The 13,735-nt window shown below is 46.8% G+C and overlaps 1 protein-coding gene across 1 annotated transcript in view; it reads left to right on the forward strand.

Annotated features, from left to right (window-relative positions):
• The first annotated feature begins 2,388 nt into the window (after window positions 1-2,388).
• LOC103682162 (zinc finger protein 709-like) overlaps window positions 2,389-13,735 on the forward strand; it is a 20,851-nt gene continuing 9,504 nt past the window's right edge. The window contains exon 1 of the mRNA XM_008711750.2: window positions 2,389-2,887. Coding sequence (XP_008709972.1) covers window positions 2,885-2,887 — 3 coding nt within the window. The 5' untranslated portion in view covers window positions 2,389-2,884. The remainder of the gene's footprint in view (window positions 2,888-13,735) is intronic.

The raw sequence follows: 13,735 nt of genomic DNA on the forward strand, positions 1-13,735 counted from the left end.
CTGGGTAGCTTAGTCGGGTAAGCATCTGACTTCAGCTCAGGTCATAATCTCAGGGTCCTGGGATGAGCTCTGGTTCGGGCCAGGCTCCCAGCTCAGTGGGGAGTCCGCTTGTCCTTCTGCCCCTCCCCATGCTTGTGCACATGCACGTGCTCTCTCTCTCTCTTTCTCTCCCTCTTTCAAATAAATAAAATCTTTAAAAAAATAGGTGGTATATATGTACAATGGAACATTACTCAGCCATAAAAAATGAAATCTTCCCATTTGGAAGAACACGATGGAGCTAGAGAGTATAACGCTAAGCGAAATAAGTCAGAGAAAGACAAATACCATGATTTTACTCGTGTGGAATTTGAGAAACAAAACAGACAAGAAAAAGGAGACAGATCAAAAACAAACTCTTAGCTATAGATAGAAAACAGGTGGTAACCAAAGGGGTGGTGGGTGGGAATGGGTGACATAGGTGGTGGGAATTAAGAGTGCACTTACTGGCATGCCTGGGTGGCTCAGTCGGTTGAATGTCTGCCTTCTGCTTAGGTCATGATCCTAGGGTCCTGGGATCAAGCCCTCCATCAGGCTCCTTCTAGCTCAGTGGGGAGCCTGCTTCTCCCTCTCCCTCTGCTTGCCTGCCACTCCCCCTGCTTGTGCTTGTGTGCTCTCTCTCTCTCAAATAGATAAATAAAATATTTATTTAAAGATTTTATTTATTTATTTATTTGACAGAGAGAAAGACAGCCAGTGAGAGAGGGAACACAAGCAGGGGGAGTGGGAGAGGAAGAAGCAGGCTCCCAGCAGAGGAGCCTGATGTGGGGCTCGATCCCAGGGATCCAGGATCACTCCCTGAGCGGAAGGCAGATGCTTAACCACTGAGCCACCCAGGCGCCCCTAAATAAAATCTTTAAAAAAAGAAAGAGTACAGGTACCTTGATGAACCCTAAGTAATATATAGAATTGTTGAACCACTATGTCGTACACCTGAAACTAATACAACACTGTATGTTAATTACACTGGGGAAAAAAATGGAAGTACCTTCTCCATCCTCAATTTTTTAAAAACGATTTTATTTATTTATTTGACAGAGAGAGAGCATGAGCAGGGGAAGGGGCAGAGGGAGAAGCAGGCTCCCCTCGGGCAGGAAGCCAGACATGGGGCTCAATCCCACCCTGGGATCATGACCAAAGTCAAAGGCAGAGGCTTAACCAACTGAGCTGCTCCAGCAGCTGAAGCAGTCTCCCTTCTGAGCAGGAAGCCCAGTTGCGGGCTCCATCCCAGGACCCTGAGATCAGAACCTGAGCTGAGGGCAGCCCAGGTGCCCCTCCACCTCTCAATTCTTGAAGCGGAGTCAGAACTTTTCTTCTGTTGTACGGGTGACTGGTTGACGATGCCACTGGCTGCAGTGTCCTTTTTGTGTGAGGAGCACTGGTTGAAAACTGGCCCTCCTTGTCTCCGTTGAGATCAGTCCTGGTTCTTTAGCTCTGCCCCTCAGTAGCCACCTGACAGTTGACTCCAGGGATGCTTCCCACTCCCGGGGCGCAGTGCAGATACTGCTGCAGTCTGGGAGGGTTTAGGTGGCTCCGTTTGACTCAGACAATCTTAACGGTGACCATTTCCTCAGAGAACTGAGAGGCAGTGATCTCTCAGAGTGATTCCATCATCGTCAGAATGAAGGCTACTCTCTAGTATCCTAGACTCACCCATCAGTGGGATTATTTTGATGAAACCCAGTTTTCTGGTAAATCTCATTATAGATGGGATTAATTCGTGTAATCCCAAGAAAGGGACGGATCATGACCATGGGAGGGATTGGATCACGGGGGAGAAAGAGTCCCTGCTTATATTTTCCATGGGATCCCAATTTTTCATGTCAGAAATATTTTCTAAAAGTAACCCATTCTAAAACCAGAAGTCACTTAAAAATGTTTTTTAAAAAAAGATTTTATTTCACAGACAGAGCACAAGCGAGCACAAGCAGGGCGAGCAGCAGAAGGAAAGACAGAAGCAGGCTCTTCGCTGAGCAGGGAGCCGGAGCCTGGGAACACCCCCCAGAGCTGTAGACGCTCAACCGACTGAGCGACCCAGGCGCCCCTTCTTTTTCTTTTAAGACTTTATTTGACAGAGAGAGAGAGGGAGAAGGAGAGCGCACAAGCACAGAGGGAGTGGCAGGCCGCTGGAAAGGGAGAAGCAGACTCCCCTTTGCGCGGGGAGCCAGAGGTGGGGCTCGATCCCAAGACCTGCATATCATGACTTGAGCTTAAGGCAGACGCTTAACGGCCTCAGCCACCCAGGTGCCCCGCCAGAGGTCAGTTTTCATCTGAAGTGATGGTTTAGTCTTGGTTCCAATGATGTTTTTCTGAATCTGACTGAAGTTTTGGAAGGATGCCTCCACCTAATGCATCCCTGGTATCCGCCTGTGCACCTTTTTGCCAGAAGTGCCAGGTCAGACTCCGGTTGTTCAACAAAGACCAGAATGAAGCTAGACTCATTATTGCGTCTGGAGAGTCACTTTTAAGCGTCTGTGTTTGCAAAGAAGGATCAGACTTCCAGGAGTGGACTAGCAGCCCTACGTTACCACGCACATGTTCCCGACAGGGCGCCTCCTGGCCGCCGTTAGGCTCAGACACCTAACCTCGGGCCCCGCTGTCACTCAGGCGTGAGGGGGCGAGGCCTCGCGAACTGTCCAATCAGGAGCGGCGGCGGCGAGGCGGTGGGTGGGGCGACGCTCCGCAGCCACCCCGGACGTCGCTGCTCTTTCCAGCCTCCCTGGGGATCGCGGGTCGCCTGTATTTAAAGGTGCCACGTTGCTCTACCGCCGTTTCTTTCGCGCTGTGAGCTCTGCCGTGCGGCGTATTCTAAGGAGGGCCGCCGGGGGACCCAGGAATCCTAGAAATGGTGAGCGTGCCTCGTGGGGTAGAGACGGGCGCTGAGGGGCCGGTTATAACCGGCCGGAACCGGCTGTGGCGGGACCCCCGCGGTCATCTCCGGAGTCTGCGGACCCGAGTCGGTCGGTGGCGCCGCTGGGACGTCGGTCACCTCCGGTGCGCGGCTTGGGTGCTGGGCCGGCAGCGGGGACCCTGGCGTCCGGGGTGCCCCGTCCTGTGCGCGGCGACTTCGGCCCCGGATCCTCAGGGCAGCTCTGCTCCCGCAGCCGCGTCTCCTCCGATGGAGCGGTGACCGCGGGGAGGGTCGTCAGGGGACCGTCGTGACTCGTTCTGGTTTGTGCGTGGGAGGAGCTGTGGTCTGTCGGGTCTCCAGTCCCTTCTTTTCCCCCACTGGGGGCCCGTTTCTTCCTGAGCGATCCAGATGTTTGGGAAGCAAGGTCTGAAACCTCTGACCCTGCCTCCTCCCTCCCCCCAGCCCCAGCGCAGCTCTCCCTTGGGCAGGCACTAAATACCTACTTTTCCAGTTCCTTCCCGCCTTCCCTAACGCCGGCTTCCCTTTTCCAGTTCACAGCATCATTGTCAACCATTGATCCCATGGGTGTATTTCAAACAGACCCAATATGTTAGTTGTTCATTATTTAGCCACAGTCAGTGAATGACTGTTTTTTTTTTCGTGTGTGGATATTTTACTTGAGAGAAATGCCGAGAATAATCACCTGGAACTACTTTTGTATGAAATCCTTGTGCCTCTCCCCTCAGGATCTTTCCTGGGCACAGACATCCTGTGGAAAGTACTTTGGGTGGCGGTGCCTCTTTGAGACTTTCCCGGGTGTTCTGTCAGCCCAGTTCCAGGTCAGCGCTGCCCCTCTCTGAGTAAGTCACTTTTAAAAGATTTATTCACTTTATTTTAGTCTTAGTTTTTAAATGTGTAAAACTTCGTGTACTCGGTAGAGCTTGAAACACGGTATGAAATATTTCCAAAGAGGCAAGAAACGTAATTTCAGAAAAATATGCCGGTACTACATTGCGTGTGTTAAAAATTCTTGTTTCCCTTTTTTCCTCCCAGCATAGCGAGTAATAACTCTGAGGTCTCTTATTTTGGGTGAGTTCAAATGGATTTTCAGGGCTTAGATTTGCAGACCAGAAGTGTTCAGGTATGATTAAGAGTTTTTAAAACAGTTACTTGCCATGGAAATAATTAATGCAAGAATTTTTTTTTTCCCCCAGGAATGCAAGAATTACTTGGGGTTTTGTTGAACTAGCAGAGTCCTTTACAATTTTCTTCCCACTTTTCCACATAAATGCTGGGTCTGAGTGATTTTGCTGGAGTCTTCAAACTGTGGGTTCATGTGATTTAAAATACCCATGGTGGGGCGCCTGGGTGGCAAGCGTCTGCCTTCGGCTCAGGGCGTGATCCCGGCGTTCTGGGATCGAGCCCCACATCAGGCTCCTCCGCTGTGAGCCTGCTTCTTCCTCTCCCACTCCCCCTGCTTGTGTTCCCTCTCTCGCTGGCTGTCTCTATCTCTGTCAAATAAATAAGTAAAATCTTAAAAAAAAAAATACCCGTGGTTTCCAGCCCATTTTCAGGGGGAAGCAGAAGCCTGAGGTCAGTGTCTCTAAGCTAAGACCCCCTTATTAGATCCTATTTTGTTTTTTTTTTTTTAAGGTAAACTCTGTACCGAACGTGGGGCTTGAACTTATGACCCTCAAGATCAAGGGGTGCGTGCCCTGTGGACTGAGTCAGCCAGGTGCCCCTTAAACTGAGACCCTCTTAAGCCTGCCAAGGCAAGTACTTGAAGGCCCAGTTGTTCTGGGGCCTTCTCCCAGCAGGTGTCCTACTTGCTCACACCCACCGTGGAAGGAGCCCTTTATTCTGGGAGAAGCTACAGACTCTTGGGTCTGGGATAGCACTTGGATCAGTGGCTGGGTGGAGTGATGAGGCTGTGATGCCTTTTGGAAGTTGTAGCCGTGTAGGTGTGCTCAGAGTATAAATTATGTACATTGAGAAAGTCTGTGAGTCAGGGGTTCTGTGTTCTGGATTAGGATCAGTGAATGGGGAGGTTGTTTGGGTCAGAACCTTGAACTGAATCCTGCTGAGAGTTTCCTCACCTAGGAGAATGGAATGGAAGCCTGAGAGAGGGAGCGGTTCCATTATGCCCCGGGGAAGGGGAGGGTGTGCGGGGCTCCCAGAGTTGATGCCTGTGGCTGCTCAGGTGTCCCTGCCCTCCCTCCCCAGGGACTGACCCACTCCAGGGCTTCTGTCCCCACCAGGAGAGTCTAGAATGTGGAACCTTCTGAATGTGGCTTTCTTTCCGTCCTGGGGGAAGCAGGCTGCTCCTCTGCTGAGTCCAATGTTTGTTTCCTGGATTCCTTTCCTGATCAAATCGTGCAGCAGAGGGCTCTGGTTTCCCTCAGCACTTGGGCTCCTCAACTGTCAGTTGATTGAGAGAGAGAGTGTGGGGAGAGCTAGAAAATTAGGGAAACCAAATAGAATTTGTGTTCCATTTAGGCAAGAGAACGTCAAGATGGGAGATGAATGAATGAAAGTCTCAGGTACATATTCCATTTTGGTGTGAGGAAAGCTAGAAGATTAGGGAAACCAAGTAGAATTTGTCATCTGTTTAGTCAAGGAATGTCAAAATGTGAGATGAACAGTGTTTCAGTTCATCTTAACATGTTAAGTCATTTTTTCATTTTTAGATTAGTTTGTGTATGTGCATGTCCTGAGGCTACACTGTGAAAAAAATGAGGTGCCATCGTGCTGGAGGAGGCCCCCCTTTCCAGGACCCTTAGGCTCCCTGGGGAGCTGCTTGGGCGTCTGTGAGTGAAAATAAGTGGGAGTTCATAGAGTTCAGGGACGACAGCGCCGCATTTGTACATGTCGGAGCTCAGACAGAGTCGCTGCTTTTCATGCATTCTCAGCATTTGTAAAGCTGGCCTGTAGAACAAGGCTTTGAGTGGAAGTTTCTCCTCTCTTCTAAGCCTCTGGATGCAGGCCTCAAAAAATATCATAGTGGGTTATTGAAATGAGTTCAGATTAATTAAATGAAAGATGTTCTGTTTCTGTCACCAGGGAAGAATATTAATGCATCTGTCTTCATCTTTTTTTGCCTTGTAGAGTTCTTTTTAAAGAGCAGTTATGTTTACCAAAACCTTGATCAGAAAGTGCAGAGACTTCCCATATAATCCCTCTTTCTGAACACTGTCTCGTACACACACACACACACACACACACACACACTTTTTTTTAACAGCATTTAAAAAAATGTTTATTTTATTTTTTTGGTTATCTCTACACCCAGTGTGGGGCTTGAACTCATGACCCTGGGATCAAGAGTCACATGCTCTTTCAGCTGAGCCAGCCAGACACCCCTTTATATATTTTATGTCTTGTATTACTTTGGTGCATTTGTTAAATTTGGTGAGCAAACTTCGAAGTAGTTTACGTTAGGGTTGACTCATACAGTCTCAGGTCTTCAGCTAATATGTAAAGACATATTTTCATTATTTCTGTAATATACAGAATATTTTCATTGTCCTGAAAATCTCACGTGCTCCTCCCTGCCCTGCCGTTCATTCCCTGGCAACCAAGGATCTTTTAGTGTCTTGTCTTTTCCAGAATGTCATGCTTGGAATCATAACAGTGTGTAGCCTTGTTATATTGGCATCTTTCACTTAGGAATATGATTTTAAGATTTCTCCCTGTGTTTTTGGCTTTGTAATCGCATTTCTTTTTATAACTGAAGAATGTATCATCCTGTGAATTTACCGGTGATTGTTTATCCATTTGCCTGTGTTTGTTTTGTTTGTTTTTTTTAAGTAAACTCTACCGCCAACGTTGGGCTCGAACTCACAACCTCAAGATCAAGAGTTAACGTTCTCTACCAACAGAGCCAGCCAGGCATCCCCATTTGCCTATAATTTGTGCTCCTCTCAGCCTGTCTGTACCAATTGTTGTGGTTGGACTGGTCCTTGTGGTTCCTATTATGCCTGTAAGACTCCCTTCAGCAATAACCACCAGGAAACTTTGAAAAAAAAGTTTGTATAACCTAGAGGATCTGGAAATTATACAGCACTCTAGGGCTATACATCAGTGTCCCCAGCAGAGAGAGGCAGCACACAGGCTTGCGTTCTTAGTTTATGGGGGGTTGTGCTGTGGTTTTACTGCTTCCTCATTATTGGTGAATTTAAAACTTAAGAACAGGAATTTAAATCACAAGAGAAAAAAAAAAACGAGTGGCCGAATGGTCAGATACCGTAATCAACCAAGATCCCTAAAACAAAGGAGGTGTTTTGGTTCTTTATCTAGTCATGTGGCTGGCAATGTGTTTATTCTAGATACTGTCTTTGAAGTGGGTGCCTCTTTGAAGTGAATGCCTCAGCAATCAAAGCTTAGGTCAGGCACTTGCATTACAAAAAAGAAAAAAAAACCCAAACTGTCCTGGTTTGCATTACAATCTGTCCTGTGAATCAGAGGCCACAGAGTCGTTGGTGAGGACCTTAACTAACCGCCTGGTTAGCTGATGTGCTACAAGTCAGGGGTAGGGTTTGTCCAAACCCAAAAAGTACACCTCTACGTAGGATTGTAGTAGCAAATACGTAATAATTGAACAGGCAATAGTCTGAAGTCCAGTCCAAAACCTTCTTGCCAAACTTGAAGAGTCCCACATTAAAACTAAGTCAGTGATCTTAGGGGCCCTGGAAATCCTTTTCAAAGAATTGGGTAATATTGTGGAATATTTTAACATCATGGGCCATGTGGTGTAAGTAGGTTTGAACCCGTCCTGAGTTGGTAGATTAGCTCCATAACTCGTTGATCTAGTTTCTTCCTCCTGAGAATGGATCAGTTCAGGTAAAGGGTGTGTCTCGTTTCAGGAGGCAGTGATGCAGGGGGGCTCCCAGCGTTAGGCCTGAATGGTATAAGTATTTGCGGCGGTTAGTAAGAGGTGTTTCTGTGGAAACAAAAGAAAAAGTGGTTAATGATTGGAGCAGGTTATAATCCCAGTTTCTGAGTTCTGAAGGCAGCCAGTCAAGATGCTTCTTGATGTTGGGATTGAAGCATCTTTATAGACAGTGGGAGGGCAGGCAGGGGCAATCTGATGGATCTTCCTGCTTTGCAATTTGAGTGTTTTGTGATCTTTCTGAGAGGCCCACGCAACACTGGCATGGAGATTGACCATACGTATATGAGCTGTTGTAGTGGTTTCCCTCAAGTTTGTATAAGATTGTCCCACATTAGCTTTCGTGCTTTTGGGAAAAGGGCAGTTTTAGTTCTCAGTGATTCTAACTCAGAAGAATGGGAGAAAAATTGGAAACATTAGTTTGGAGAGTTGTAGCCAGATGTTGGAGGAAACAAGAAGAATTTAGAATCCAGTTCAGTTCATAGGTAAAAAACAAAACCTCAAAGACAATGAACATAACTAGAATCTAATATCTATAAAGGTGTATTAATGACCTAATTTTTCTATGTGTAGTCACCCCCATTGCTATCAGAGATAACCATAGTAAACTAATTTGTTTGCAAATTAAGCCTAGTTTTAATAAATTTGGTCTGATATTTACATAAGTGCAATAAGAATAGTGATTGACCATATAGAATGTCTTTTTTAAAGATTTTATTTATTTGAGAGAGAGAGCAGGAGTGAGCGCTTGAGTTGGGTGGGGAGGGACAGAGGGATGGGCAGACTCTCCACTGAGCAGGGGAGCCCCACACAGGGCTTGAACCCAGGACCCCGAGATCATGACCTGAGCCACCCAGGCGCCTAAATGTCTAAAATCTGCTTTGTTGGAACTTTTCAAAGGAATCTCAGGTTGGACTTTTAAAAATCTCTTGTGGCTACGAAGCCAAGCCTAGGACTTAACCTGTCAAACTGCCTGCATGCAACACATATAGATTGGGATTAATTCCTCTCTTCTCAGAGTCCTCAAAAATAGAAGTTCCTGCACCTGCCAGGAAGTGACCTTCCCTATGCACCTGCTAGGGCTGCTGGGATCCCTGTAAGGTACTGGGCCTGATTTTTCCACGGGGCTTTATTGGCTCCATAAAGTCAGCCTTAGTTCCTTAAAGCTGTCTGGTCATACCTGAGTCTATCTATGTATGTGTCTCTGTTAAACATGACTTTTCAGTCAAAGCCTTGGTAACGTAATCAGTGTTTCCAGTTGTGTTTTTACAAGAAGACTAGACTGATTTTATGTAAATTAACCATATTGTCGTGACAATACGAATACTCACTAAAAGTTTCTGAATTCTGGAGGGATCAGGTAGGGAGAAAAGGTGATTGTTTCTTTTTGGTTCCCAAAGGTATACTTAAGAGGAAGGGTTTCCTTATATCTAGAAAACAAAAGATTTAAAAATCCCAGTATTTTAAACAAAAGTCATAAAAATTATAATCACCCTTACCAGTTCACTCAGTCCGATGTAATGAATTCTCGCTCTTTGGTTAGTTGATTTCCGGATGCAGTTTTTCCTAGAGCACTGTAGATTCTTACCCAGTTCAGTGGAATGATCTGAAAGTTAACCAGAAACATGTATTCTAGAGTACTTTGGTCAGAGTTCTTTCCATGAATATCTCTGAGGATGAAACACTTTTGCAAAAGCATCAGAATAAAACAACTGTCCGTAAGTGACAAAGACTTAAAAATGGCCGTGGTTAAAGATCTGAAGAGAGTTCATTATAATGCAGTTGCCAAGAAAATTTGTTTATTTCTGTGGCACACAACATTCCAAGATAACTAGAATTACAGGAGATCACATTATAGCGGGGCATGGCAGATTTTTAGGAATTTCATGTAATTTCTAGAACGCTTACTTTAATAACATTCACCCATACCTTGTGACCTCAGTAAGTTGATCATGACTGACTTGAAGGTGCTTCCCATGTAATTTAACATACCCGATAAGCCTAATTAGTGTCATCTGTCTGTCTGTGTCTGTCTGTCTTCTGGCTGCAAACATTGCTGGGCAGTTTAGTTACCTGCTGGGGTGTTAATATTTCAAAGGCGCGGTAAGATTTACATCTTCAAGGGACAGGGAAAGAAAATACAAGTTTTCTCCTAGGGGTTTAGTGCATTTTGGGTGGTTTTCACAGTTCCATTTAAAATGTAGTAGTGCTGGGGCGCCTGGGTGACTTCAGTTGGTTAAGCAGCTGTGTTCAGCCCAGGTCATGATCCCAGGGTCCTGGGATCCAGTCCCGCACTGGGCTCCTTGCTTAGCGGGGAGCCTGCTTCTCCCTCCTCTGCCTGCCACTCCCCTTGCTTGTGCTCTCTCTATCTGTCAAATAAATAAATAAAATCTTCAAAAAAAATGTAGTAGTGCCATCCTGTAATTAGAGGGAGCGCCCTGCAAGGAATAATTCTCTGGAGTCAGGGTCAAATGGAGCCTCCATTTGAGGAAGTAGTAAAGCTCATCTTAATGTTTTCCGTTCACTGTGAGCCTTAGCTGTGGTCACTGTGGTGTCAGGATGGGCCTGGAGCGAGGCAACACATACCAAGTCTGGAGAAGGTCTCTGGTATGAATATTGGTGGCTCTGGGAGCCTTTGCCTTCCCCTTTCCCTCTTTCTCCTCATCAGAGGCCTTGATAATCCTCACAGGGGATTCATTTGGTACGGGATGGCTTGGGAGGCGTGATTCTTGGTTCTGCCCTGTCGAGTGGGGTGGAAGCTGATGGAGCTTAGGATCTGTGGTATATCAGTGGAAAGAAGCATGTAACCCAGATGGATCTTTAAGAAACTTAATGGATTTTAGGGGCTTTGGAGGTACCAGCCAGTTGATGTATTTTGGCAGCTGTGGGTAAGAATTCAAAGCCTGTTCCAAATAATCAAAAACGTGCAATTAGCCAGTTAATTCCCCTCTCTCCTTCCTGCTGCATAAAATCTTCAAGAAACGTTTGAATTTTAGTTAAGGTATAGTTTTCAATCTCCGTTTCTCCTTATAGATTTTCTCCTGTTACTGTAATCTGGTGTGGTGGTACCAGACCCTTTGGGATGACGTTACTGGGAGCCCTCATAGCTAGCAGTTTTCCTCTCCAGGGTGTCCCAAGAGACTTCTCCTGGCTTGAGGTCAGCCTCCACCGGTGTGACATGCACAGGGTCTTTGAGAAAAGCTCATAGGCCTCTAGAACATAGGATGGGAGTGTTGGCATGTTGGTATGCATGGCACTGAAAAACACCCAGGAAGTGTCCCTGGGCTTTTGCATTTATCAAGGAGTTCGTGCTCCTACCAGATGTTGGGTGACATTTATATTTGTCCATTATATTTTAGCTACATACTGTCGGGCCCGGGGATGAAGAACCACAGCAGTGAGTGTAGTGAGTGTAGAGACACAGACAGCATAGGCCTCTGTTCTGTTTTTCCTCTCGTGGTGCCATTGGTTTCTGTGGGCAAGACTGTTTGCCCTCTTCTGGGTTAGGACACGGAGTCCCGGCATGACCCACTGACTCGGTGGTCACAGGTGGAGTTCTCCCGAACTGCCGTCACATAGACACATAGACGGTACTTTCCTCCTGCCTTTAGCCTGGATCTTCTCCTTGGGATATGACAATAGTCTTGTGATTCAGTTCACCCTCCTTAGCTCTCCTGGGCTTGAGGCGCGGAGGACCCTTATGCATATTCATAGTCAATTAAGGCCTTTAGAGTTAGTGCCCTAATTGTCTCATTAGAACAGAAGGCCTCAGTCACGCTGCTCTGGGGAGATCCTTTGATGAGTGTGGCAGCTGTGACCTTTTGGGTTGGATCCCGCCGGCGCAGCGCACAGCTGGGGCAGTGTGTGAGAGCACTGGCAGTGTGACAGACGCCCCTCCCAGATGGCCGAAGCTGCCTGAGGTAGGTGCTTAGTAAGCAAGTTGCAGGTAAAGGGCATTTCTCTTAATGAATTGCGAGGGCAGTCATGGCAATCCGGCCACCTACGCCAGCTATTTTGTGCGGGTCCCAGCCTTTCAATCCCCAGTGTCCTGGTTGGACTGGCCCTTGTGGTTCTTAGGATTGCAAGACACTTCGCAGCACTCACCATCGGGGGACTTGGAGAAAAACGGATTTATTACTTAGAGAACCTGTTAAATACACAGCCCACCTGGGGGCAGGCAAGGGGCTTGGGATCTGCTTTTATTGGGGTGAGGATGGGCGCCTAGGGTTTCATGAGCTTTCTTTTGCTTGGTGAATTTCAAACCCAAGAGTGGGAATTTAGGGGGCAGGAGGAGAAAAAACAAGTGGCCCAAATAGTTACTGAAATCAATCAAGATGCTTACAACAAAGCCCGCCCTCCCTCCCCTCTCTGGGCAGCAGCTTGTTCTTTATCTGGGCGGGGGTGGGGGGGGCTGCCTGGGAGTGTGTGTGTTTGAAATGGCAAAATGGCCATCTTTGAAGTGAATGTCTCAGAGCGGTCGGTGCTTAATTCAGGCACTTGCATTACAACCAGCCAACCAAAAAACAGCTGTCGTGTTTACACCAAGAGCTCGGTGACAACGCTTTCTTTTCTGTGCAATTTCCCAATGACGGGATTTTCAGATTGTTCTCATGCGCTTCTTGACCATTTCCGCTTCTTGACCATTTCCGTATCATCGCAGAAGTGCATGTTCAGATCAGTTCCCATTTTTAATTGGGTTGTCTTTTGTTGAATTTAAAGAGTTCTTTGGATGTTTTAGATACCAGCCCTTTATTAGGTAAGTGATTTACAAAGATTTTCTGCCAGTTCGTGTCTTGTGTTTTCATCTTCTTGACAGTCTTTCTCTGAGCAGGAGTTTTTCATTTTAATGAAAACAAAAATTTTATTTTTTTTTCTTTCTTGGATCTTGCTTTCACTGTTGTGTCCAAAAGGTAATCACCAAGATGCCCTAGATTTTCTCCTATGTTACGTTTTAGGAGTTTTGTCATTTTATATTTTATACTAAATCTGTGACCCATTTTTATTTAATTTTTGTGAAAGGTGTAAAATCTTCGTATAGATTTTTTTTTTTACACTTATGGTTGTGTAGTTCTTCCTGCACTATTTGTTGTTGTAAAGACTATATTTACTGTTGAATTGCATTGCCTTTGGTCCTGTCTCAAAGATTGATTCTGTATTCTTGTGTGGATCTATAGAAAGTAATTGACTTTTATATATTAACGTTTTGTCCTTCAGACTTCGCTTACTCTCTTCGTGCAGTTGACCCTTGAACGTGTTTTTTTCTTTTAATATTGATTTATTTTAGAGAGAGAGTGTGTGCACACAAGCAGGGGGAGGGGCAGAAGGAGAGGGTGAGAATCTCAGGCAGGCTCCGATTCCCTGCTTAGCACATTGCCTGATGCGGGGCTCGTTCTCACCACCCTGAAATCACGACCTGAGCAGAAATCTAGAGTTGGCCGCTTAACCGACTGAGCCACCCAGGCACCCCTAAAAATTTTTTTTGAAGAGGTGATAGCGGAAGCCACAGGGTACTTACTTACAGCTGCCCACACCAGTCTCCCCTGGCCTGAATCAGAAGCGCTGCACACAGGGGTAGTGCTTGCTGCCTTCTGAATACCAGCGGAGGGCGGCCAAGGCTCTAGCAGCCCCTGGGGACCCTGGGACCCATGTAGTAACCGGGTGGTTGGGTTGAGAGCTTGGTGCGGGTCTTCGTTAGGCTGGGCTGACGTGGGGGAACTCTCCCAGAGGCAGGCTCAGCACTGCACAAGAAGGCCCACGCCAGTGCCGCACCCACTGAATCCTATAAGCAAGTTGGCCTCTGGGGCTGCACTGGGACCTCTTCAGTCCCTGGGCCCCTCCCAGGCCCAACTGGGAACCTTGCTGTGACCTGGCCCAGGTTCTCCTGGATGCAGGAGCCCTCAGGTATGGCTGCAAGGGCTGATGGGCGTGGGCCTGTGGTGTAGCCCTGAGCAGGCGGG

The sequence above is a fragment of the Ursus maritimus genome, unplaced genomic scaffold (genome assembly GCF_017311325.1).
Source record: "Ursus maritimus isolate PB19 unplaced genomic scaffold, ASM1731132v1 scaffold_14, whole genome shotgun sequence".
Taxonomy (NCBI): domain Eukaryota; kingdom Metazoa; phylum Chordata; class Mammalia; order Carnivora; family Ursidae; genus Ursus; species Ursus maritimus.